The sequence below is a fragment of the Oryctolagus cuniculus genome, chromosome 19 (genome assembly GCF_964237555.1).
Source record: "Oryctolagus cuniculus chromosome 19, mOryCun1.1, whole genome shotgun sequence".
In the NCBI taxonomy this organism is placed as follows: domain Eukaryota; kingdom Metazoa; phylum Chordata; class Mammalia; order Lagomorpha; family Leporidae; genus Oryctolagus; species Oryctolagus cuniculus.
Genome location: NC_091450.1, coordinates 40,369,933 through 40,395,869, shown reverse-complemented (window position 1 = coordinate 40,395,869; position 25,937 = coordinate 40,369,933). Strand labels below are relative to the sequence as shown.

The following is a 25,937-nucleotide window of genomic DNA, read 5'->3' as shown; positions in this document are numbered from 1 at the left end:
CCCAGGTCTGCTGCTCAGGGGACTGCTGGGAGCAATGAAACGTAACAAGAGAACTGATCAACAGGGCTGCCCTACAAAGTTAGAACTTAAAAAAAAAAAAATTTTTTTTTTATTTGAAAGGCAAAGCGACAGGGAAAGACAGAGGAAGAGAAAGATCATCCATCCCCTGGTTCACTCCCCAGTTGTGAGCAACAGCCGGGTGTGGGCCAGGCCAAAGCCAGATCCGGGAACTCCATCTGGGTCTCCCACATAGGGGCAGAGGCCCAAGGATGTGGACCACCTGCCACTGCTTTTCCAGGCACAGACTGAAAGAAAGCTAGATTGAAAGCAAAGCAGTGAGCCAGCTTTGCTTATGGCACAGCAGGTAAAGCCACCACCTGTAATGCCAGAATCCCACATAGGTGCCGGTTCAAGTCCGGGCTGCTCGTCTTCCGATCCAGCTCCTTGCTAATGCACCTGGGCAGTCAGCAGAATATGACCCAAGTGCTTGGGCCCCTGTACCCACATGGGAGACCTGGAAGAAGCTCCTGGCTCCTAGCTTCAGCATGGCCCAGCCCTGGCCAATGTGTCCATTTGGGGAGTGAACAACTCAATGGAAGGTACCTCTCTGTCTCTCCCTCTCCCTAATAAAGAAATAAATAATAAATTTTCAAATAAATAAATAAAATAATTTAAAAAAAAGAAAGCAGTGCAGCCAGGACTCCAACCAACACTCTGGTAAGGGATGCAAACATCACAAGCGGTGGCTTAGCCTGCTGCACCACAATGCAGGCCTCCCCCTCCTGATGTCATGTTGAAGCAGAGAAGCAACACTGGGCGCAGAGGCGCTACGCTCCTGTCTTCCCATCAGAAGCACATTTCAGACTTGGAATAAAGGCATGGACAAGTGATTAGTGACTGACGTTTCGTTGAGTCTTTACTTAAAAACAGGTTACTCACATCTACGAGTTTGATAACCCACAAGAGGCATTTGCACAGTGGTCAAGACACCACATGGGATGCCCACAGCCCATACTGCTGTGCCCAAGTCTGAGTCCCAACTCCGCCTTCAATTCTAGCTTCCTGCTAACAGGCACCGCAGCAGGGGGTGGTTCAAGTACCTAGGTCCCTGCCTCCCATGCAGGCTGAGTTCCTGGCTGGTGGCTTTGGCTTGGCTCAGGCCTGGCTACTGAGGACCTCAGGGAGTGAAACAGCAGACAGAAGATCTCTCTGCATTTCTGTCTCTCTCTACCTTTCAAGTAAAACAAAAACACATAAATAAAAATTTAATACAATGATTTTAAACTCTGGCTGTACATGAGAATCAGAAACAGAATTTTTTGTAAAATACCATAGGCCAAGACCTATCCCAGGGCAATTATATGAACAACTAATGTGAGGAGCAGGAGTCGGACCTAGCAGGTAAACCCATGTCAGAGTCCTTGGGTTCAACTCCCAGCTCCACTCCAGATTCCAGCTTCATGCTGATGTAGACTCTGGGGGGCAGCACTGACAGCTCAGGCGCCTGGGTTCTTGCCACCCACGTGGGAGACCCAGACTGAGTTCCTGGCCCCTTGCTTCAGCCTGGCCCAGACCCAGCTGTTACAGTGAAAAAGATGGAGGACCTCTCTCTTTCTGCCTTTCAAATAAATAGAAACAAATAAGAACAACGGTAACAGAAAAGTTTTTTAAAAGACATTTGCCACCAGGGTCGGTGTTGTGGTTCAGCATATTAAGCTGCTGCTTGCACAGCTGGTATCCCATATCAGAGCGCCTATTCACACCTCAGCTGCTCCGCTTCCATCCGGCTTCCCGCCAATGCACCTAGGACAGCAGCAAAAGAGGGCCCAGTGCTTAGGCCCCTGCCATTCACGTGGGAGACACGGATTGGGCTCCTGGCTGCAGCCTGGCCCAGAGCTGGCTGTCACAGCTATTTGGAGAAGCAACCAGAAGGTGGAAGATTCTCTTGTGCTCTGTCACCCTACCTTTCAAATAAACAAAATAAAACTTAAGAAAAAGAGAGTTGCCATTATAAATAATAATTAAAAGGGTCAAGTAGCTAGAAGCAACCCCTGCATTCAACAGAGAAGCTCTGACTGTGTTTCTTTCCCACCCCGGTATTCGGACCCAGACGGTACTCACAGGCAGATTCGTCCACGCACTCTCGGCTCCGCCTGTTCCTCTCGGCGATCCAGTCCCACAGGGACAGCTCGCACAGCTGCATCTGGATATGCAGCATCAGGTGGTACTGCACCTAGGAGAGGACACACTGCGCTCTCACCGTGCACGGCTCCCTCCCGTGACTCACCACCTTACTCCAAGCCCAGCACCTCGGCTGCCTGCTGAGGCCACAGGCCTGCCCAAAGCCCAGAGGCCTTGTGAAAAAGACAGCTAAGTGGGGCCATCATGAAAACCATGGGTGTGGGCATACAAGGAGGCTGGGGAGGCCAGGGAGGAGGCAGGGGCCCGGCGGCAGAAGCTCTTGAACACAACACTCAGGAACCAACTCTGACACTATCGGGTCTGCTCCCTACACAAATAGTCGTTAAAATGAAGATAAACCAGCAAAGAAGGCATGCTCCTACTCCATGTATACCCCAAATTATATGTGCTTTGGCTGGCCTCACACTGTACATAACTAAGAAAAAGGTAAACAAATACTAAGTTCACTGCAGCTCACTTAACTAGGCACCCATGAAAATTTCCAAATGTTATGCAGAGAAATGAAATAATTCTGACTAAAAGACTTTCAAATTCAACTCCTTTAAGTTCGGGTAAAACTTCAAAATTTTGTGTTTCATAAAAATATTACACACACATACATTCGTTGACAAGAACAAGCCCAGTTTTGTAATTCTGACAAGACAGATCATGTGCAGACCCTGTCGATGTCCAAGACCTCCTAATATGAATTCTCAGTACTGGCGAGCGTGGGCTGAGTCTGATCCACGGATTAGCATGTTCCACAGCAAGATCCCGAAAAGCTGACCTGGGCATCCCACTGGGACTCAGTGAAAGTCACCACCGCCTCCCCAGTACTGAACAGCTTTTGCAGAAAGTATTTCTACAACACGATGCCAGCAAACAGCAGAACCAGAATGAATGAGGCTTCCAGCAGCAGGGCACAATGAGAGAGACCCAGCGAGGGAGGTCAGACTGGACTAGAGGGGGCGAAGCAGGGCCCCACGGGGAACGGGACCCCGTGCAGGACCTGAACACAGGCCGAGACGCCAGAGACCCAGCGAGGGAGGTCAGAGAGGACTAGAGGGGGCGAAGCAGGGCCCCACAGGGAACGGGACCCCGTGCAGGACCTGAACACACGCTGAGATGCCAGAGACCCAGCGAGGGAGGTCAGAGAGGACTAGAGGGGGCGAAGCAGGGCCCCACAGGGAACAGGACCCCGTGCAGGACCTGAACACAGGCCGAGACGCCAGAGACCCAGCGAGGGAGGTCAGAGAGGACTAGAGGGGGCGAAGCAGGGCCCCACAGGGAACGGGACCCCGTGCAGGACCTGAACACAGGCCGAGACGCCAGAGACCCAGCGAGGGAGGTCAGAGAGGACTAGAGGGGGCGAAGCAGGGCCCCACGGGGAACGGGACCCCGTGCAGGACCTGAACACATGGCGAGATGCCAGGGACCCAGTGAGGGAGGTCACAGTGGTCTAGTGGGGACAAAGCAAGGCCCCATGGGGAACGGGAGTGGGAACGGGACCCCGTGCAGGACCTGAAACAAGGCGAGACGCCAAGACCCAGTGAGGGAGGTCACAGTGGACTAGTGGGCACGAAGCAAGGCCCCATGGGGAGCGGGAGCGGGGCCGTGCAAGGTACTGAATGCAGGGCGCAGGAGCCAAAGCAGACAGGGGACGACAGCGTGGGCCGCACAGTCACCATCCCTCACAGAGCCCGCTACCTCTGTGTGCCGCAACGCGCTTAAGTCTTCCTCAGAAGATTCCTCCGCGGACGTGAAATCCTCTTCTACGTCTGAGTTATGCCCGAACAGTAGCTGACGCTCCACGATCGAGCCGTTCTCTTGGCGCTCCGTGGACGATTCAAACTCACCGGTGTCCCTCACCACTAAGTTGGTGGTGTAGTTCACCAGTTTGTTATTCTGACTCTCAACGGCACATTCGTCAGAGGATTTTTCCTTTTCTGGGGAGAACTCAGCGAAAATAATGGATGAGCTGCTGCTTGCATCATTTTTAACACCATATTGATCTCTGGAGACACAAAAATAGCAAAGATGAAAGTCACTGCGAAAGAACAGGGCGAGTAACTCAGCTGGGGCCGGCGCTGTGGCGTACTGGGTAAACGCTGGCATCCCACGTGGGCACTGGCTCGAGTCCCAGCTGCTCCACTTCCAATCCAGTTCCCTGCTAACGTGACTGGGAAAACAGCGGAAGACGGCCCAAGTGCTTGGGTCCCTGCACCCATGTGGGAGACCCAGAAGAAGCTTCTGACTCCTGGCTTTAGCTTGGCCCAGCCTCGTTCAGCCATCTGGGGAGTGAGCCAGCAGATCCAGTAGATGGGAAGTTCTCTAGCTCTCTCCCTTCCTCTCTACAACTCTTTCATTCAATTAATTAAAAAAATCTTAAAAAAAAAGAGGGACTCAACTGTCCCTCAGTCTATGTTTATATGAATCTTCTTAGCAAACTTCTGAAAAAATGACATCAAACCTATCTAAACAATATTTATTTATAATAGTGACAGGAGGAGCCAGCGCTGTGGCATAGCAGGTGAAGCCACTGCCTGCAGTGCTGGCATCCCATGTGGGTGCCAGTTAGAGTCCCGACTGCCCCACTTCCAATCCAGCCCTGTGCTATGGCCTGTGAAAGCAGCGGAAGATGGCCCAAGTCCTTGGGCCCCTGCACCAGCGTGGGAGACCTGGAGGAAGCTCCTGGCTTCGGACTGGCCTAGCACCAGCCATTGCAGCCAACTGGGGAGTGAACCAGTGGATGGAGGACCTCTCTCTCTCTACATCTCTCTATAACTCTGTCATTCAAATGAATAAAATAAATATTAAATAAATATATATAGGGGGGCAGGAAATATCTGAGAAAAGGAAAATAATTTAACATTTTATAATGAAAATAACCAAAAACATGGCAGGCATTTGGCCTAGTACAAGATGCCCATGTCCTGATTTGGAGTGCTGGGTTCGATGCCCGGCTCCAGCTGCTGGCTCCAGCTTCCTGCTAATGCAGACCCTGGGAGGCAGTGGTAATGGCCCAACTACTGGGTTCCTGCCCTCCGCATAGGGGATTCAGATTGAGCTCCTGGCTCCTAGTTTGGTCTTGGCCAAAGGCCACTGCACTCATCTGGAGAGTTTACTAGTGGGTAGAAGCACACTCTCTCAGCCTCTCAAAATTAAAAAAAAAAAAAAAAAAAGGAAGAGCTTTAGTAAAATTAGGGATTTTGGAGGCATATATAAATGCAAATTTAGCCTGCAACTTTGTTGTTAAAAAAAAAAAACACTGAGGGGCTGGCGCTGTGGCTCAGTGGGTTAAAGTCATGGCCTGAAGTGCCGGCATCCCATATGGGCGCTGGTTCTAGTCCCGGCTGCTCCTCTTCCAATCCCGCTCTCTGCTATGGCCTGGGAAAGCAGTAGAAGATGGCCCAAGTCCTTGGGCCCCTGCACCTATGTGGGAGACCTGAAAAAACCCCTTGACTCTTGGCTTCAGATCGGCACAGCTCGGGCTGTTGCGGCCATCTGGGGAATGAACCAGCGGACGGAAGACTTCTCTCTCTGTTTCTACCTCTCTCTGTAATTCTTTCAAATAAATAAAGTAAATCTTTAAAAAAAAAAAAATGAAGAAGAAAAGCTGCTATTAAGGAAAATCTGAAGCACCCCTCCCGAGCTGCTAGTGGCAAATGACAATGGTAATCCACTGCAGGTGACAGGCCAATGTCCCACGTGGGCAAGTGACACCAATCCACATACCTGTCTTCTTCCTGGTCAGAGAGCACTTCCAGAGAAGGCAACTGAATCGGAACTCTGTCTGCTGAACAAGGGGAAAAAAATCTTCAGTGCACCCAGTTTTCCACTTTACAGTCCAAGAAGAGCTAAGATACACAAATAATGCCAAGTGAACCCACGAGTCAAAATGTCATGGCCTTTCGGCCAGACAAGGTAACAAGTGTGTTCAAATGACTGCCACCCTCTAGGCCCACAAACAGAGCTGTTCAACTACTGCCGGGCTCAGCAAGCTTTCTGCAGAAGACCTGATGACAAATTTTTCCCAACATATTCTTTTTTTTGATTTATTTAACTGTTTAAAAATGTAAAAACTGGTATTGTGGCACAGCAGGTTAAGCCATCACTGCAACACCAGCATCCCATATGGGTGCAGGTTCAAGTCCCAGCTGCTCCACTTCCAATCCAACTCCCTGGGAAGGCACCTGGGAAAGCAGCAGAAGATGGCTCGAGTCCCTGAGATCCTGCCACCCACACGGGAGACCTGGATGGAGTTCCAGGCTCCTGGCTTCAGCCTGGCCCAATCCATGTCACTGCAGCATTTGGGGGAGTGAACCAGGGGCTGGAAGGTAGATTGATTGACATTTCTGTGTGTGTGTGTGTGTATGTGTGTATGTGTTTAACTGCCTTTCAAGTAAATAAACAAATCTTTAAAAAAAGATGAAAAACAAGAATGCATTCTCAACTTTTGGTACGCAAAAATCAAGGGCAGGCCAGATTTGGCCCTTAAACTGAAGTATCCCTTACTCAAAAGGCCTAGAAATGAGGCCGGTGCTGTGGCGCAGTGGGTTAAAGCCCTTGCCTGCAGCGCCAGCATCTCACATGGGCCTTGGTTCGTGTCCTGGCTGCTCTACTTGCGATCCAGCTCCCTGCTATGGCCTGCGAAGGCAGTAGAAGATGGCCCAAGACCCTGGGCCCCTGCACCCGCGTGGAGACCCAGAAGAAGCTCCTGGCTCCTGGCTTCAGATCGGCACAGCTCTGGCCATTGCGGTCATCTGGGGAAGGAATCAGCGGATGGACTTTCTCTCTCTCTCTCTCACTCTCTCTGGCTTTATCTCTCCGTAAGTCTTTCAAATAAATAAATCTTAAAAAAAAAAAAAAATGCCTGGAACTGCAAGTGTTTCAGATTTCAGAATTTTTTGGATTTTGGTAAACCTGCATAGACTTTTAACAGTCTAGCACCCCTAATTCAAAAATTCAAAATCTGCCATGTTCCAAAATCCTCAGCTCTGTGGATTAGAGATGGTCATCCTGCAGCATCCAAAGCTGCTCACCTTGAACGTGAACGTGGACATGCTCTATCCACGCGGTGTGATAGCCTACGATATTAGGGTGCTGGAGGCCCGCCAGCACTTTCACTTCTCGTAATACCTAAGAAAAGAAGTATCATTAGACCTGGCTCTTACCAACAATTTGTTAAGTATTCATAGCATCAAAAACTCCTTGTTCCACAACAAAATAATAAAAAGCCATCTAGATGAGGACTTTAAACTATTAAAAATAATGGAAATATTCTTGTGACAAATGGCAATTGCTTTGGAGCTGGATAACTGATATTTACATAGCACTCTGTGTTTGCCATAGCTAATCTATCAGTGCCCTCACATCTGAGCCCCACACTAGTCCTCCAAGGTAAATAAAATTACAACTGCCACTACTGCTCCAAGGGCACGAAGGGCAGTGACTCGGAGACGAGGCACAAACAGAGCTCGGAGCAGGGCAGGGAGAACACTGGGGACCTGACCTGGGCTCCCCCTGTTTTCCAACAAGCTGTCTGTCTTACACACTCATGTGGAAATTAAGTTCTACAGCAGTGGCTCTGAAATACAATCAACCTAACCTTTAAAAACATCACCTCTAACAGAAATTTGGTTTTAAGATTTACTATACTATCACCTGACTCTTACAAGTATTCGCCAAATAAACAACATGTGTACATATGTAACTCTCTTACACAGAATTAAAGACAATAACTCAAAATAATTTTCAAACATCATACCTTCATGCAATCTGTTTTAGTTGCACCTTTAATCAGAATTTTTTTAATTGCATAATACTGGCCATCTAATTTATTCCTGACCTAAAAAGCAGAAGAAAAGACAAAATACATCATGCCATTAAACTTCCAATTGAATAACACAGCTCTTTCAATCTGCACTTAGGTGATCCCAACTACACCAGGTAAAACCAAGCCAAAGACAGGTCTCCTTCCTGTGCCCACTTCACGAAGAACAATAACCAGCCCAGGACTCTGGAAGGTCCAGTGCGCAGCAGCACACTTGTGCCTAACACATTTTTAAACAAAAATTAACTACAGAAGAAAAGTGCCAGGTTTCCAGAAAACATGGTTAGGAAAACAGGTAAAAGTGCCCACTTTCCTATTAATGGCAAATTTTAACAAAAAGCAGTTATGTGTGATTTCTAGGACTTCTCCTTTGAGCACTTTACATAGTAAAAACAATGCACACAGCTTCTTAAAGACCCTGATGTTCGGAGCAGGTGAGAACAAGCATGTGGAGAGCCACCTTGTACACTCGGCCATAGCCACCTTTCCCCAGGATGGAGAGCTCTTCAAACTCATTCAAGTATCGTGAGGTCTGTGCTTCCAAGGCAACTTCTCGCGACCTGAAAGTTCAGTTAAACACAAACAGCTAATCAGCACTCTAACATGAGGGGACCAAATGTTCTGGGATAGCTTATGTTCAGTGTTTTAGTAACCTACCAAAACCTTATCACTAAGTCAGGATAATTTGGCAAGGGGAAGCCAAAATAAAATTGTTCATTCTCTGTGAAGGAAACACTGGCTAAGCAAACAGACAACATGATAAAAACAGCATGGGAGTAAATAAGTAATTTCAAGTGGTCCAGCGGTAGTTACTAATCTAATTAGAAATTACAGGGGCCAGCGCTGTGGCACAGTGAGTTAAAGCCCCAGCCTGCAGCACTGGCATCCCATGCAGGCGCCAGTTCGAATCCCAGCTGCTCCACTTCCGATCCAACTCCTTGCTAATGCGCCAGAGAAAACAGCAGAAGATGGCTCAACCCCCTGGGCTCCTGCACCCCCACTGGAAATCAGGAGGCAGTTCTTGGTTCCTGGCTCTAATGGCTCAGCTCCTGCCACGGCAGCCACTTGAGGAATGAGGACAGACACCTCCCTCTCTCTCTCTCTAACTCTTTCAAATAACTAAAAGTCTTAAAAATATTCATGGAAAATGGAAATAAAATATAAATTTACTAAAAAAAATTACCATCCATGCTTCATAGCAGAAATCCAAGGATGAATAACAAGTGAAAGATGATTAGCAGTGTTCAGTAATCAATTTACTTAAATTTCTTTATGATGCAGACCAGTTAGAGTTTCCTAAACAGAGTCAACATTCAATGCTGCTCTAACACAGACTGGATATCAGTTGTCAGAATTAATTGAACTTAGTCAAGTAACTCATTGAATCCACACTCGATGAGGGAGCAGAGGAGAGATGAGGAACTAAATCCAATCTTGGAACAATAATTAATTGTTGCTTCATATATACGGTTATGTAAGAACATAATGAGCATGCCCCCCCCCCCCTCGCTCCCTGTACGTTCTCATAAACTACCCTACCAACATTACTTTTTACCCCAGACCATTACTTTGTTCATCCTGATTTTGATTTCTTTTGGACAGACTTTGCATAATCAACAAAGCACTTAGCACATACCTGATTTTCTGGATATGAGAATTATCAGCACAGGGATCCTGAAACCACAAAGCCATTTTTAAAAACCACTTTGAAAACTTTGATGGAATAAGAAATCTACCAAAATTCATTGATGTGCTAGTCCCAAATGCTCAGGCAACTGCTTTTAAATTTTTTTCAATATTACTTAAGAGGTTACGATTGAAAACATTTCACAGCTGAGAATTTATTTACCAAAGAACTCCACAAGCAAATAAGACCGACTTCACCTTCAAGAACTATGCAGAAACCGACCACTGCACCACCACTACCGGCCCATCCCGAGCTGTGCCAGCCCAGCCTGCACGACTGCACGTCCCCTACTGCTGCCCTTGCCCTCCCCCACCCCAAAATACTCTCAACCAGCAGCTGGTGTGATCCCGAGAAAATCCGTCAGATCAGGTCACACTCCTCTGCTTAAGATCCCACAGTGCTGGAGCCGGCGCCGTGGCTCACTTGGCTAATCCTCCACCTGTGGCGCCGGCATCCCATACGGGCACCAGGTTCTAGTCCTGGTTGCTCCTCTTCCAGGCCAGCTCTCTGCTGTGGCCTGGGAGGGCAGTGGAGGATGGCTCAAGTACTTGGGCGCCTGCACCCGCGTGGGAGACCAGGGGGGAGGCACCTGGCTCCTGGCTTCGGATTGGCACAGCACCGGCAGTAGCGGCCATTTGTGGGGTGAACCAATGGAAGGAAGACCTTTCTCTCTATCTCTGTCAAAAAAAAAAAAAGATCCCACAGTGCTTCCCAACAGACTGAGACAAAACCAAGCACACACAAATGGTCTCAAGATCCCATTGCCCTTCCGCTCACCTCTGCCCACTCCACTCTACCACATGGCTGCCCAGCAGCCCCCAAGCAGGCCTGCACCCTGCCGCCGGCCCCTGCCACCGCAGGACCTTTGCAATTCCTGCTCCTCGGCCCAGAACGCCTTCTCTCCAGGTATCTGCACGGCTCATTCTCTCAGCTCTTCAACAACACGGTCTCAGGGAGATCTTTCCCAGCCACCCTAAGAGAAAAGCACGCAGCCCCTTCGCAGCAGTCACTGCTTTGTCTTCTCAGCAGCGAACACCTCCTGTACCTGCCCTCTGTTGTTCACTGCCCCCTCATCAGAACACAAGCTCCATGAGGCAGGGACCTCGGTCCATTTCATTCACTGTTTAAACCCCAGCACCCGCAGAGGAGTGCAGCACACCAGCGAGCTTTCCATGAGTATAAACAAAGTTCATATTTTTTTTTTTTTTTTTGACAGGCAGAGTGGACAGTGAGAGAGAGAGACAGAGAGAAAGGTCTTCCTTTTGCCATTGGTTCACCCTGCAATGGCCGCTGTGGCCGGCACACCGCGCTGATCCGAAGCCAGGAGCCAGGTGCTTCTCCTGGTCTCCCATGGGGTGCAGGGCCCAAGCACTTGGGCCATCCTCCACTGCACTCCCGGGCCACAGCAGAGAGCTGGCCTGGAAGAGGGGCAACCGGGACAGAATCCGGCGCCCCGACCGGGACTAGAACCCGGTGTGCCGGCACCGCAAGGCAGAGGATTAGCCTAGTGAGTCGCGGCGCTGGCCTAAAGTTTGTATCTTTAAAAGTCTCCACATGCTTACAATTTCATGATGCTTTTAAAATACAGTTCTCTTGAAATTCAAATGCATTTTTCCATGCACAACGCATATTTAGGGCTTACCTGCCGAACTCTCTCTCTGGCGGACCTCATCAGATGCGTAATAGCTCTGTTGTGATGCAGCCTCAACGAGCTAAACTCGTCGCTGCAGGTGAAGGAAGACAGCAGCCCCATTTTGATGAAGGTCTGACAGAGCACTAGAGAGAGAAAGAACATGAGAACGGCCGTGAGAAAGACCATCTATCCACGGCAACCTGTAGGAGTACGGAGATCAGAGAGCAGTAACCGCACGAAGGTCTCCACGGGAAGTTACGTCTCCACACGCGTCCCCCAGGGAGATCGCGTCTGAAACAGAAGCAGCGACTGGTACAGTGATCAGGAGCAGATCCATGGTAATTTATCAGATGTGTGCTCGGGATGAGGAGCACACGTCACACATGTGTTCAGGATGTGTGCACAGGGCAAGGAGCACACAGACGCGTGTGCAGGATGTGCACACAGGACAAGGAGCACACGTCAGACACGTGTGCAGGACACGCAAATGGGACAAGGAGCACACGTCACACGTATGTTCAGGATGCGTGCACAGGGGGCAAGGAGCACACATCAGATATGTGTGCAGGATGTGCACACAGGACAAGGAGCACGCGTCAGACACGTGTGCAGGACATACGCACGGGACAAGGAACACACATCACATGTGTGCAGGATGTGTGCACAGGGCAAGGAGCACACGTCAGATGCATGTGCAGGAAATGCGCACGGGACAAAAAGTACACACAAGACATGTGTGTGGGATGTGCGCACGGGACAAGGAGCACATGTCAGACATGTGTGTGGGATGTGCACACGGGACAAGGAGCACACGTCAGACATGTGTGTGGGATGTGCACACGGGACAAGGAGCACACGTCAGACATGTGTGTGGGATGTGCACACAGGACAAGGAGCACATGTCAGACATGTGTGCAGGATATGCACACAGGACAAGGAGCACATGTCAGACATGTGTGCAGGATGTGCACACGGGACAAGGAGCACACGTCAGACATGTGTGTGGGATGTGCACACGGGACAAGGAGCACACGTCAGACATGTGTGTGGGATGTGCACACGGGACAAGGAGCACACGTCAGACATGTGTGTGGGATGTGCGCACAGGACAAGGAGCACACGTCAGACATGTGTGCAGGATGTGCACACGGGACAAGGAGCACACGTCAGACATGTGTGTGGGATGTGCGCACGGGACAAGGAGCACATGTCAGACATGTGTGCAGGATGTGCACACGGGACAAGGAGCACACGTCAGACATGTGTGTGGGATGTGTGCACGGGACAAGGAGCACACGTCAGACATGTGTGTGGGATGTGCGCACAGGACAAGGAGCACACGTCAGACGTGTGCAGGATGTGCACACGGGACAAGGAGCACACGTCAGACATGTGTGTGGGATGTGCGCACGGGACAAGGAGCACATGTCAGACATGTGTGCAGGATGTGCACACGGGACAAGGAGCACACGTCAGACATGTGTGTGGGATGTGTGCACGGGACAAGGAGCACACGTCAGACATGTGTGTGGGATGTGCGCACAGGACAAGGAGCACACGTCAGACGTGTGCAGGATGTGCACACGGGACAAGGAGCACACGTCAGACATGTGTGCAGGATGTGCACACGGGACAAGGAGCACACGTCAGACATGTGTGCGGGATGTGCACACGGGACAAGGAGCACACGTCAGACATGTGTGTGGGATGTGCGCACGGGACAAGGAGCACATGTCAGACATGTGTGCAGGATGTGCACACGGGACAAGGAGCACACGTCAGACATGTGTGTGGGATGTGCGCACGGGACAAGGAGCACACGTCAGACATGTGTGTGGGATGTGCGCACAGGACAAGGAGCACACGTCAGACGTGTGCAGGATGTGCACACGGGACAAGGAGCACACGTCAGACATGTGTGCAGGATGTGCACACGGGACAAGGAGCACACGTCAGACATGTGTGCAGGATGTGCACACGGGACAAGGAGCACACGTCAGACGTGTGCAAGATGTGCACAGGACAAGGAGCACACATCAGACGTGTGTGCAGGACACGCACACACAACGAGCAACACACGTCAGACACATGTGCAGGACACATGCATGAGATGAGCACACATCACACATGTGTTCAGAATGCATGCACAGGACAAGGAGCACACATCAGATGTGTGTGCAGGACATGCACACGGGACGAGAAGCACACATCACAAGTGTTCAGGATGCATGCACAGGACGAGGGGCACATGTCAGACGCGAGTGCAGGACGCACGCACAAGATGAGGAGCACACGTCACATATGTGTTCAGGATGCGTGCACAGGACAAGGAGCACACGTCAGATGCATGTGCAGGACACGCGCACAGGGCGAGGAACACACGTCACACATTTGTTCAGGATGTGTGCACAGGACAAGAAGCACACATCACACGTGTGCAGGATGTGCGCACGGGACAAGGAGCACACATCAGACGTGTGTGCAGGACACACACACGGAACGAGCACACGTCAAACATGTGTTCAGGATGTGTGCACAGAACAAGGAGCACATGTCAGACACATGTGCAGGACACACACACGGGACAAGGAGCACACATCACATGTGTTCAGGATGTGTGCATAGGACATGGAGCACACATCAGACGCATGTGCAGGACACACACACGGGACAAGGAGTACACATCAGATGTGTGTGCAGGACACACATACGGGACGAAGAGCACACGTCACACATGTGTTCAGGATGTGCGCACAGGACAAGGAGTACATGTCAGACGTGTGTGCAGGATGTGCGCACAGGACAAGCAGCACGCATCAGATGCCTGTGTGGGACGTGCACATGGGACGAGCAGCACATGTCAGACACATGTGCAGGATGCACACACAGCGAGGAGCACACGTCACACATGCGTGCAGGATGCGTGCACAGGACGAGTAGCACATGTCAGAAGCGGGTACCAGGCTCCTCAGACAAAGGGAACTCCTAGCGGAGGCGCCTCGGCCTCCGCCCACACTAGAAGCAGACTTCAGAGAGGATGTCTGCTCCACCTCAACACTGCCCTTAGGTGGCCACGTGAAGTGCGAGGACGGTACTTAATTAAATACGCCTTGTCACAGCTGTCATCTGAAGAGAGCACATAAGGAACTAAAAGTTATCTTGGAATCAGTAAGCTTCACAGCTTTGCTCTAATTGTGACCAGGTGACTGCATTAAGTTATAGCAATCTGGGGCCAGCGTGTGGCACAGCAGGTAAGCCGCTTCCTGCAATGCTGGCATCCTATGTGGACACTAGATCGAGACCCAGCCGCTTCACTTCCAATCCAGCTTCCTGCTAACACGCCTTGGAAAGCAAAACAAGATGGCCAAAGTGCTTGGACCCTTGCACCCACACGGGAAACCCGGGAGAAGCTCCTGACTCTGGCCTGGCCCAGCCCTGTTGTTGAAGCCATTTGTGGAAGACCTCTGTCTCTCTCTGTCTTCCAAATAAATGAAAATAAACTTTTAAAAAGAAATTGTTGTAGGGGCCAGTGCTAAGGTCTAGTGGGTAAAGTCATCAGAGGCCAGCATCCATATGGGTGCCAGGTCAAGTCCCAGCTGCTCCACTTCCAATCCAGTTCCCTGGGAAACCAGTGGAGGATGGCCCATGTGCTTGGGCTTCTGCCACCCACATGGGAGACCTGGAAGAAGCTCTTGGCTTCAGCCCGGACTAGCCCTGGCAGTTGTGGCCATCTGGAGAGTGAACCACTGGGTGGAGGATTTCTCTCTCTGTATCTCTTTCTCTTTTTGTAACTGATTTTCAAATACATAAATAAGTGTTTAAAAAAGAAAATTGTAGGGTTGGTGCTGTGGCATAGCAGGTAAAGCCACTGCCTGCAGTGCTTGCATCCCATATGGGTACTGGTCCGAGTCCCAGCTGCTCCACTTCCGATCCAGCTCTCTGCTGTGGCCTGGGAAAGCAGTAGAGGATGGCCCAAGTCCTTGGGCCCCTGCACACACGTGGAAGACCTGGAAGAAGCTCTTGGCTCCTGGCTTTGGATCAGTGTAGCTCCAGCCACTGCAGCCATCTGGGGAGTGAACCAGCGGCCAGAAGACACCTCTCTCTCTCTCTCTCTCTCTCTCTCTCTGCCTCTGTATAACTCTGCCTTTCAAATAAATAAATCCTATAAAAAATTGTAACAATCTACATTTCTGTACCGTGAGCAGGACTCCCCTGGTATGACTGCTCTGGAATGCAAGGAACGGGGCACCCCCTTTGGTACACACCACCTCCCCCACGTACGCCACTGCTTAGAACGCGGAAAGACTGGCTTCATCCAAGAAAACAGGAAGTGTACACTGTACAAGCATCTCCACCATTTTTTCATGTTCCATCAATGATGTCTTTTGATACAGCAAGATGATAATATATCTTTAACTAAAAACACATTAGTTCTAAGACCACATGAAGGTTTTTGTAAGTTTGAGGATCTGTAACAACACCCAGAAAGACTTTTTTCTGGGGAGGAAAGACCCTCCGACTCGGTGGCTGGAGCTCCTCAAGAGGCCACGGCGTTCTCTGTGGACAAGCTGAGCCGGAAACATCACGGTCCCTGACTCTGCTCACTTCTGTGCTAACACTAAACACCAACACCCAGTGCTGGGAACAACACTAAACACCCTCACGACACTGCACACAACTGCCCCAGCCCTCCGGTTTCAAACAGGCTCAGAACAAGCAGGTGGTTCCTCTGACCTGCTTACCGGTCACACTGTAAGCCATCCCCCAAAATTACATGAGCTATCGTGTCATAGATGCACAAGGACTACCTGTTACTTACTCAGTTACACACAATTCTGGGGGTCCCAGAGATCACATTCATGATGCTAAGTTACCCAATTTTTATACACCAGCTGCCGCCTAGACCCACGGCAATGAACACAGTACCGTCGGCAGCCTTTCTTACTCACGTTTAAACACCTGTCTGGAGCGAAGCGGGTTTGGCTCGTGCACATGACTCAGGTGCTCCAGCAGGGAGACGAGCAGCAGCTGGTTGGCGACGGCGAAAGGGAAGGCTGGCTGCTGCAGCGGCTCCTTCAGCACCTGCAGCTCTGCCGGGACATCCGACTCTAGAGTGAGGCAGGAAGGCGTTTCAGATGGAAATAAAAACAGTGTGTGTATGCTAATTAGTAAAAGGCACACCATTTAAATACAAGGAAACAAGGGAAAAGTTGCGCTCAGTGGGCCGGCATTGTGGCAGAGCAGGTGAAGCCACCACCTGAACGCCGACGTTCCTGTCCCGGCTGCTCCACTGTACACGGCCTGGGAAAAACAGTCAAAGATGGCCCCAAGTGTCTGGGCCCCTGCCACCCAGTGGGAGACCCGGATGAAGTTCCTGGCTTCAGGCTGGGCCAGCCCTGGCTGTTAAAGCTGTCTGCAGATGGAAGAGCAACCTCCATCTCTCCCCACATCCCTCTGTAACTCTGACTTTCAAATAAATGAATACATCAGGAAAGAAGGGAGGGAGGGAGGGAGGAAGGGGTGAAGAACGGGGGAGAGAGGAAGGAGGGGGGAGGAAGGGAGGAAGAAGGGAAAGAAGGAGGGGGGAGGGAAGGACAGGCTTTCCGGAGTGAGCTCTGAGCTGAATTCTCGGAGCTGAAGGACCAGCAGAGAGGCCACGAGGCAGAGGAGAAGCAGTTTCGTTAGCAGGGATGTTTGAAATGGCAGCAACAAGTAAGTGTGCGAGCGCACAGGAGACAGGATGGCTGCCTTCCCTGAGAAGACGGCCAAGACGCAGGCATCAAGAAAGAAGTCTGGGGAAGGACCTGCAGCACAGCGGGCTAAGCCGCTGCTGGGGACACCCACATGCTGTCACAGTGCCTGTTAGCGTCCTGCTACTGGTACTCCCATCCAGCTTTCTGCAAATGTGCTTGGGGGGCCTAAGTGCTTGGGTACCGGCCACCCACACGCATCACCTGGCTAGCCTTGGCTCCAGGCCGGGGCCTGCTCTGGCCCGAGCTGCTGCAGGCTTGTGGGGAAACATCTCTCTTTCTCTCTCTCAACTTCTCTCTGTCACTCTGCCTTTCAAAATAAAATAAATCTAGGGACCAGTGTCGTGGTGCAGTGGGTTAGGCTGCCGCCTACGACACCGGCATACTATATTGGAATGCTGTTTCAAGTCCTGGCTGCTCTGTTTCTGATCCAGCTTCCGGCTGACGCACCTGGGAAGGCAGCAGAAGATGGCCCAGCTGTTCCAGCCCCTCCCACCATGTGGGAGATCCAGATGGAGTTCCCAGCGCCTGGCTTCAGCCTGTCCCAACTCCAACCATTGCAGCCTTTTGGGGAGTGAACCAGTCAACAGAAAACCTCTTGCTCTCCCTCTTTCTGTCGCTCTACCTTTCAAATAAATAAATCTTTAACTAATAAATAAATAAATTTACCAAAAAAAAAAAATAAGTTTGGCAGAACACACATGTAGCAGACCCAGTGGAGTTCCACACTCCTAGTGCCAACCTGGCCCGGCTCCAACCCCACCCATGGCAGCCGTCTGGACAGTGAACAGCAGATAAAAGATATCTCTATCTCTCCTCTCTCTCTCTCTCATCTGTCTGTCTGTCTCTCTCTCTCCTCTCTCTCCTTTTCAAATAAAAACAAATCTTTAAAAACAACAACAACACCTTTTTAAAGTGTTTGGCAGAGAACAGAGAGAAAAGGCAGGCTGGGAGCCTTGCCCGAGCAGGTGCGACCTGTGTATCAGGTGTCCCCATGCACCAGCCCAGGGAGCGTAAGGAACCCGTGAATCAGATCAGACCGACTCCCAAGCTCATCCTGTGTGCGCTAAGACCAAGCAGACAGACCGGCTGAAGGCACTAAGTGTTTCCTCACTTCGGTTAACTTAATACACAGCTCGGCTGGTGAAAAACACAATGAAGGGAAAAGTCTGAGAAACACTCTGCAAACATGTGGAACAGGCAGGAAGTAGTCAGCAAGCACAGGTTAGGGTGCACTTAGCAAAGGAGGAAGAAAGGAGAGGCCCCAGACGGATGAAGAAAGAAACGGCCTGGGCAGATTTTAACAGTAGAAACGGGCAGGTGGTGGCGTTGCTGAGTGTGAAAATCAGTGAGAGGGACAGTCAGAGAAAGATGAGACATACTCACTCCCAAGGGCTGTTGGCCCACGCACTGCAAACCTGCAGACACAGGGACCATATCTATCCTCTGCCCTCTAAAACGCAGCCCCTTTCCCACGTTCCATTCCACTCTCCTGCGTCAACTACTCCAGATCCCGGGAGAGCCAAAGGTTCAAACCCAGGCTTCGTTCATCAGATTCCTCTCTGACCTCCAAGTGGCCAAGAAAAACAAAGACCCACATGTTTGTAGAAATAATACTTAAATAAATAATTACTTAACTGAATATTAGGAAAGAAAGAGTGGAAGATGCAGCCACATAAAGCTTCTCTATATGAAGACATCTTAAGGCTGAAATACGAAGGGCCCGTGTTGCGGCGTGGTGAGTAACGTCACAGCCTTCGATGCCGGCATCCCCAGGACGCCGGTTTGAAATCCGGCTGTTCCACTTCCAATCCAATTCCCTACTAACGGCCTGGGAAAAGCAGCAAATGATGGCCCAAGTGTCTGGACCCCTGCCACCCAAGAAGGAGACCTAGAGAAAGCTCCTGGCTTTGGCTTGGTCCAGCCCTGGCTATAGCAGCCATCTGGGGAGTAGTAAATAAACAGACAGAAGACCTCTCTCGTCTTCCCTTCTCTCTCTGTAACTCTGACTCTCAAATAAATAAATAATTCTTTAAAAAAAAATTTTGTTAAAATGCAAAAGTTCAAATATAGTTTATGTCTATTATGACAAGAAAAGGAAATAAAATATAGAGCATTTACAATGAGAAAATGAGGCACAATTAAAAATTCAAACTTAACAACTAGTAATTAATGACATAAACATTAAATAGATAAAGTATAGACTGATAACCATATACTTTTTTGGAAAATATATTTTTTGAAGATTTATTTGTATGGTAGAGTGGCCAATGGCGAGGGAGAGACAGAAAAAGGTCTTCCATCTGCTGGTTCACTCCCCAGATAGCTGCAACAGCCAGGCCTGGTCCAGGACAAAGTCAGGAACCAAGGGCAGAAGGGGCCAGCACTGTGGAGTAAAAGGTTAAACCTCCACCTGCGGCACCAGCATCCCATATGGGTGCTGGTTTAAGTCCAGACTGCTGCACTTCCAATCCAGCTCCCTGCCAATGGTCTGGGAAAGTAGTGGAAGATGGCCCAAGTCCTTGGCTCTGCACCCACATGGGAGTGTGCCCAAAAAAAAAAAAAAAAAAGTGAAAGAGCCAGGACTCAAACCGGTGCCCAATAATACAATGCCAGTGAGCAGGCAGCAGCTTTATGCACTACACCACACTGCCACACTGGCCCCCTAAAATAATGCTTTATATTTTTTAAAGATGTATTTATTTATTTGAAAGGCAGAGTTACAGAGAGAGGGAGAGATAGAGATCTTTCTTCCACTGGTTCACTACCCGAATGGCCACAATGGCTGCAGCTGGGCAGATCCAAAGCCAAGAGTTATGAGATTTTTCTGGTCTCCCATGTGGATGCAGGGGCCCAAGGACTTGGGCCATCCTCTACTGCTTTCCCAGGCCATAGCAGAGAGCTGGATCGGAAGTGGAGCAGCTAGGACTTGAACTGGTGCCATATGGGATGCTGGCACTGCAGGTGGCGGCTTTACCCACTACGCCAGCCTATGGATCCTAATTTTACATTCTCTTCACATTAGTCTACAGCCATTACATACCAAACCCAATGGCTCTTATCTAAAATATCCTTGCTTTAAGGCTACATAATTATTTTTTAACCTGGAAAGAACAAAACAGACTACGAGTCTCTGCTTCTGCTAACACAGAGAATTTATAAGCGAGATGAAGTCACACTTTCTGTGCTGTGTTATAGAGTTAGCCTGTTCCTCAGTACCTAGGACAGCGCCTGGCACACAGCAGCTCTCAAATTTTTACAGATGAGTTTGACAAATTGTTAACAGTGAACTCTCCCCTGGGATGTGAGTACGGTCAACTCCCTGCGCATCTCCCCACATTTTTTCTTTAGAGCTTTGGAATTTTGTGAATGATTTCTCAATTTTTTTCTTGTATCTGGACAACATTGGGTGGAAGTCTATAACCCATTCATAATTTTTTTAAAAGGTTCTTTTCTAATTTATTTGAAAGGCAGAGACAGAGAGTCATCTCCCAACTCCCCAAATGCCAGCAACAGCCAGCAAAGCCAGGAGCCAAGAACTCCATCCAAGTCTCCCAAGTAGATGACAGGAACCCAAGCACTTGAGCCACCATCTGCTGCTTCCCAGGTACCTTAGCAGGGAGCCAGAACAGAAGCCGCTCAGCCAGGCACCAGATATGGGATGTGGATGCCTCAAACCGGCGCCCATGTCGAATGCTGGCGTTGCAGACAATGGCTGCACCACAATGCCAGCCCTGAAAACGACAACGTAAAAAAAAAACAACCAGTACTGAAATGTAGTAAAAGAGAAAGTAAGTCTTAAGTTCAAAATTTCCCATTTTATCTTACTGGTTATGAGCAGAAGAGAAGGGCAGGCCTTTGGCACAGTGGTGAACACTGTGGTGCGTGGAACACCTGTATGCCAAATCAGAGGGTCTGGGTTCAAGTCCTGGTTCTGCTTCTAATTCCAGCTTCCTGCTAATGCATACTCTAGGTGACAGCAGGTGATGGCTCAAGTCCTTAGATCGCTGCTACACACATGGGAGACCTGGATTGAGTTCCTGCCTTCCGGCTTCAGCCTGGCCCAGTAATAGTTCTAAGAGGCATCTGGGGGGCCGGCGCTGTGATGCAGTGGGTTAATGCCCTGGCCTAAAGCGCCAGCATCCCATATGGGCACTGGTTCGAGATCAAGCTGCTCCACTTCCGATCCAGCTCTCTGCTGTGGCCTGGGAAAGCAGTAGAAGATGGCCCAAGTCCTTGGGCCCCTGCACCCCCCGTAGGAGACCCAGATCGGCGCAGCTCCAGCTGTTGCAGCCAGTTGGGGAGTGAACCATCAGATGGAAGACCTCCCTCTCTCTCTCTCTCTCTCTCTCTGCCTCTCCCCTCTCTGTGTAGCTCTGACTTTCAAATAAATAAATAAATCTTAAAAAAAAAAAAAATAAAGAGGCAATTGGGGAGGGAACCAGCAGATAGAAGACCACTCTTTCAAATAAAATGAAAAAGAAAAAAATATTTTTTTGTAAATTTATCCTTAAAAAATCAGGATAGGGGCTGGAGCCATGGCGCAGTAGGTTAATCCTCTGCCTGAGGCACTGGCTTCAATATGGGCGCCGGTTCTAGTCCTGGCTGCTCCTCTTCCAATCCAGCTCTCTGCTATGGCCTGGGAAAGCAGTAGAAGATGGCCCAAGGGGGCCGGTGCCGTGGCTCACTTGGTTAATCCTCTGCCTATGGCGCCGGCATCTCATATGGGAGCCGGGTTCTAGTCCTGGTTGCTTCTCTTCCAGTCCAGCTCTCTGCTGTGGCCCGGGAGGGCAGTGGAGGATGGCCCAAGTGCTTGGGCCCCTGCACCTGTGCACCTGCATGGGAGACCAGGAAGAAGCACCTGGCTCCTGGCTTCGGATCAGCACAGTGCCAGCCGTGGCGGCCATTTGGGGGGTGAACCAACAGAAGGAAGACCTTTCTCTCTGTCTCTCTCTCTCACTGTCTAACTCTATCTGTCAAATAAAATTTAAAAAAAAAAAATTTAAAAAAAAGAAGATGGGCCAAGTGCTTGGGCCCTTGCACCTGCATGGGAGACCAGGAGGAAGCACTTGGCTCCTGGCTTCGGAACAGCGCAGCTCCGGCTGTTGCAGCCATCTGGGGAGTGAACTAGCCAATGGAAGACTTTTCTTTGTCTCTACTTCTCACTGTCTGTAACTCTACCTCACAAGTAAATAAATAAAAATCTAAAAAAAAAAAAAAAAAAAAAAGAGGCAGGATATTATTTTGTAAACAAAGAACAGAAGAGAAAAAGTAGCTAAAGGAAAAAAAGAGGTCAATCTTCCTCATAAAGCAGCAGAAATAAATACATAAAAAGATACAGACCCTGGGGCCAGTAATGGGCTAAGCCAGCACCTGCCACACTGGCTGCTCCACTTCTGCTCCCTGCTAATGCGCCTGTGAAAGCAACAGAAGATGGGCCAAGAGCTTGGGCCCTGGTGGGGGAGACCCAGATGTAGCTTCAAGCTTCCCACCTGGCCCAGCGCCAGCCACTGTAGCCACCTGGGACATGAACCAGCAGGTGGAAGACTGATCTCTCTAACTCTGCCTTTCAAATAAATAAAACAAATCTTAAAAAAAAAAAAAAAAAAAAAAGATTTATTTCTTTATTTATTTATTTGAAAGGCATAAGCAGAGACAGTTATTTTCCTTCCACTGGTCACTCCCTAAATGACCACAATGGCCGAAGCTGAGCTGATCCTAAGCCAGGAGCCAGGAGCTTCTTCCGGGTCTCCCATGCAGGTGCAGGGACCCAAGGACTTGGGCCATCTTCCACTGCTCTCCCAGGCCACAGCACAGAGCTGGATCGGAAGTGGAGCAGCTGGGACTCGAACCGGCGCCCACACGGCCGGCACTGCAGGCCGAGGTTTAACCTATTGCACTACAGCACCGGCCCCTCCTGGCCCCCTTCTAACCCACACTGCTCCAGGAAGGAAAGCGTGCACAACCTCATCAAAGACCGGTACTGGCTGTACGACCCCACACTGCGGGGCCGGGGCCGGGGCCGGGGTCAGGGTCCGTGTTTTCTGACTGCCAGGACCCGGCAGCCTGACCCCCTGGGGTCGCAGCCTGGCAGTGCGACCTCCTGCCTTCCCCCTTCCCGTCCGTTCACAGCGCACATTTCTCAGACACCTCACTCCCCATCTGGAAGACACAAACAGTTCCTGGGCCCCTTTGGAAGAAGAGCCAAAAACACAGGACCCCGAGGGTATTATCAGCAACCAGGAAGGGAAGCAGTCCAAAGGCTTATCTAGGATCGCTGCCTGCGTGAATGATCGCTGGCGTGCAGCCGCCCTTATCGCAATGCCACAGCAAAGGCAGGCGTGCATGTTTACGGCCGAGACTTTTCCCGTGACTTAACAATCTCCCTAGTAACAAGTTGCTACAAGTAGCAGGAGAGGGCGAAAAAAAAAAGTGCCTATTAAAAATAATAATCATAAAATGGCCACTTTGAAGCCCTCCTCTGGAACCGCTTGACCGAACTGCACGACCAAGTCTGTCGGCGGCGGTCCAGTGTCAGCGAAGAAAGCGAAAAAACTTTCCCGCTGATTTGATCGCATCTGAACAAAAAAAAAAAAAAAAAAAATCAAAAAAAAAAAAAAAAACACACCTTTGCAGCGCTGCCTGCGCCTGCCAATCATGGCATCGCACCGCTTGTTTGTGTCGCGCTCCAAGTGGCCACGCATCGCTCCCTGCCCCGAACCCACGGATGCAATCCGCGACCGCCCAGCGTGATTTAGCAGCCGGCGTGAGCAACTCAGCAAAGACCATTGAGTACTTTTCACCAAAATCTGGATACTCCCGAGCTGCCCAGGGATCAGCCTCTCCGCTCCCCGCTGCCCAACCCAAAGCCCTAAGCAACCCCGCGCGGCCCGCAAACCGAGGAAGGGACACGCAAACGCACGCGCGAGCCCCGGGACCCCCCGACGGCCCGCACGAGCCCGCGCGTCGCCGCACTCCGGTTCCCTCACCGTCATACTTGGGATCCGACACCTCAGCGGGGAAGTCGATGGCGGGCGGCGGGGCCACCGCCCCCACCGCCCCCGCCCCGTCGCCCTCGGCTTCGCCCCCGCGGGTCCCGGCGCTGCCCCCCAGCATCGCCGGTAACGCGCGGGCGCCCGCGCGCGCAAATGCGGGGACCACAGCCCACCCGCCAGCTCCCCGACTCCGGGACCGCCTCCTCGCGCGTCCGGGTCGCGAGCGCCGTGCGACCCGGAAGTAGCTGCTCACCAAAGCGGAAGGCCCGCCCCAGCCGGGGAAGCTGGGCTGCCGAGGGGGCGGGCCTTGCCGCGAGCCCCGCCCCCGTCCCCTTCTAGGAGGGACAGGTGGGCTGGGCAGGTCTTGGGGTGGACGCGGGCGAACGCAGGACCCGGGGGTGGGGGCCCTGAGTTTTCTGCGGAAGAGTCCCGGCCCTCACGTCTCACGCTGTGAGAATCAGGTGTCCGCGGAGGCTCCCCGAAATGCAGGCCCTTTGAGGATGCCGCGGCGGCTCCCGGTCATCGCGCTGTCCGCCGTGGGGAGAGCTTCGTGCGCGACCCGTCCCCTGCCCGCGGGGCCGCTGGCTCCTGAGTCGGACCCCCGCCCCTTGGCGGGGAAAGTGTCGCCCGGCACCACGTCGTTGCAAAGTCATTCTTAGGGGAATCGCGGTAACGTGGCCCGAGTAGGCGTGTTCGCCGTCCCGGGGAGACGTGTGGCATTGGGACTGGTTAAGCTGCTGGTGTGTGGATGTGCTCTCCACGGGAGGCTCCTAGCGCATGCACGCAGGTGCCAGGGCTCCAGGGGCCAGGGATGCCCCCTCCGTGCTCTGCGGATCTTCTGAGAGCAGAGCGCAGCTTCGGGGACCCTGGTGTGTCTGCTGAGGTCTCCATGTCCCCCCGGCTTGTAAAATGCAAATACCTCAAGAACTAAACAAAGTTGAGGAAAAATGCAAATACTTCTGACCCAACAATTCCATCTTCAGGAGTTGATCCTAATGAAAACAGATTAGAAGGAATAAAAATAATATAATTGAAAAAGCTGTGCTTTGTGGCGCCGGTCATGACACTACCACAAGAAAGACAATATTACTAGATTCTTAAAAATTAATTTATTTATTTGAAAGGCAGAGTTACAGAGAAGCAGAGGGAAGGAGAGAGAGAGAGAGAGGTCTTCCATCTGCTGGTTCACTCCCCAGATGGCTGCAGCAGCCAGAGCTGCACTGCTCAAAGCCAGGAGCCAGGAGCTTCTTCCAGGTCTCTCACGTGGGTGCAGGGGCCTAAGGACTTGGGCCATCTTCTGCTGCTTTCCCAGGCCACAGCAGAGAGCTGGATCAGAAGTGGAGCAGGCAGGACTTGATCTGGGGTCCATATGGGATGCTGGCACTGCAGGCAGCAGCTTTACCCGCTAAGCTACAGTGCCGGCCCCAATATTACTTGATTTTAAAAATTACAAACATGCATACGACAGTACACTGGGCAGGCATTAAAAATACCAGTAGGCAAAGCCTAGTTCTCACCGTTTTCCTGCCTTCTCTGGAAATTCCCAGGATAACCAACCAAAAGGAGAAAAAGGCAACTCATTCTGGTGGGTGTTTGTTATGAAAACAAACCTTCCAGAAGATGCAATTTGTAGTAAGACTTTATCTTAGGAAGTTGTAAATTAACATTCTCTTTGAGCTACCCATAGTAAATAGTATATCCAAAAGATTGTTCATCAAGGTGTAGTGTATAAGAGAAAGGCGATGAAATAAACCCATGTGACAAACAGAAGAGGCATTACTACTTACAGGGGGCCCAAGTTGTGACACCGCAGGTTCAGCTCCCACCGCGTAGCGCTGGCTCAAGGCCCAGCTAGCTC

At 50.8% G+C, this 25,937-nt stretch overlaps 1 protein-coding gene across 10 annotated transcripts in view; it reads right to left on the bottom strand.

Annotated features, from left to right (window-relative positions):
- The window catches only part of EIF2AK1 (eukaryotic translation initiation factor 2 alpha kinase 1), a 41,154-nt gene extending 16,261 nt beyond the window's left edge, over positions 1–24,893 (bottom strand). For 3 of the 10 annotated variants that reach the window (XM_051838964.2, XM_051838967.2, XM_051838966.2), the window contains exons 1-10: positions 24,074–24,319; positions 16,284–16,442; positions 11,344–11,477; positions 9,651–9,688; positions 8,475–8,574; positions 7,949–8,029; positions 7,224–7,320; positions 5,917–5,977; positions 3,889–4,195; positions 2,122–2,233 (exon numbers count right to left, since the gene is read on the bottom strand). In XM_051838964.2, coding sequence (XP_051694924.2) covers positions 2,122–2,233; positions 3,889–4,195; positions 5,917–5,977; positions 7,224–7,320; positions 7,949–8,029; positions 8,475–8,574; positions 9,651–9,688; positions 11,344–11,477; positions 16,284–16,442; positions 24,074–24,200 — 1,216 coding nt within the window. In that variant the 5' untranslated portion in view covers positions 24,201–24,319. 10 annotated transcript variants of the gene reach the window in all.
- Between the last annotated feature and the right edge of the window lie 1,044 nt (positions 24,894–25,937).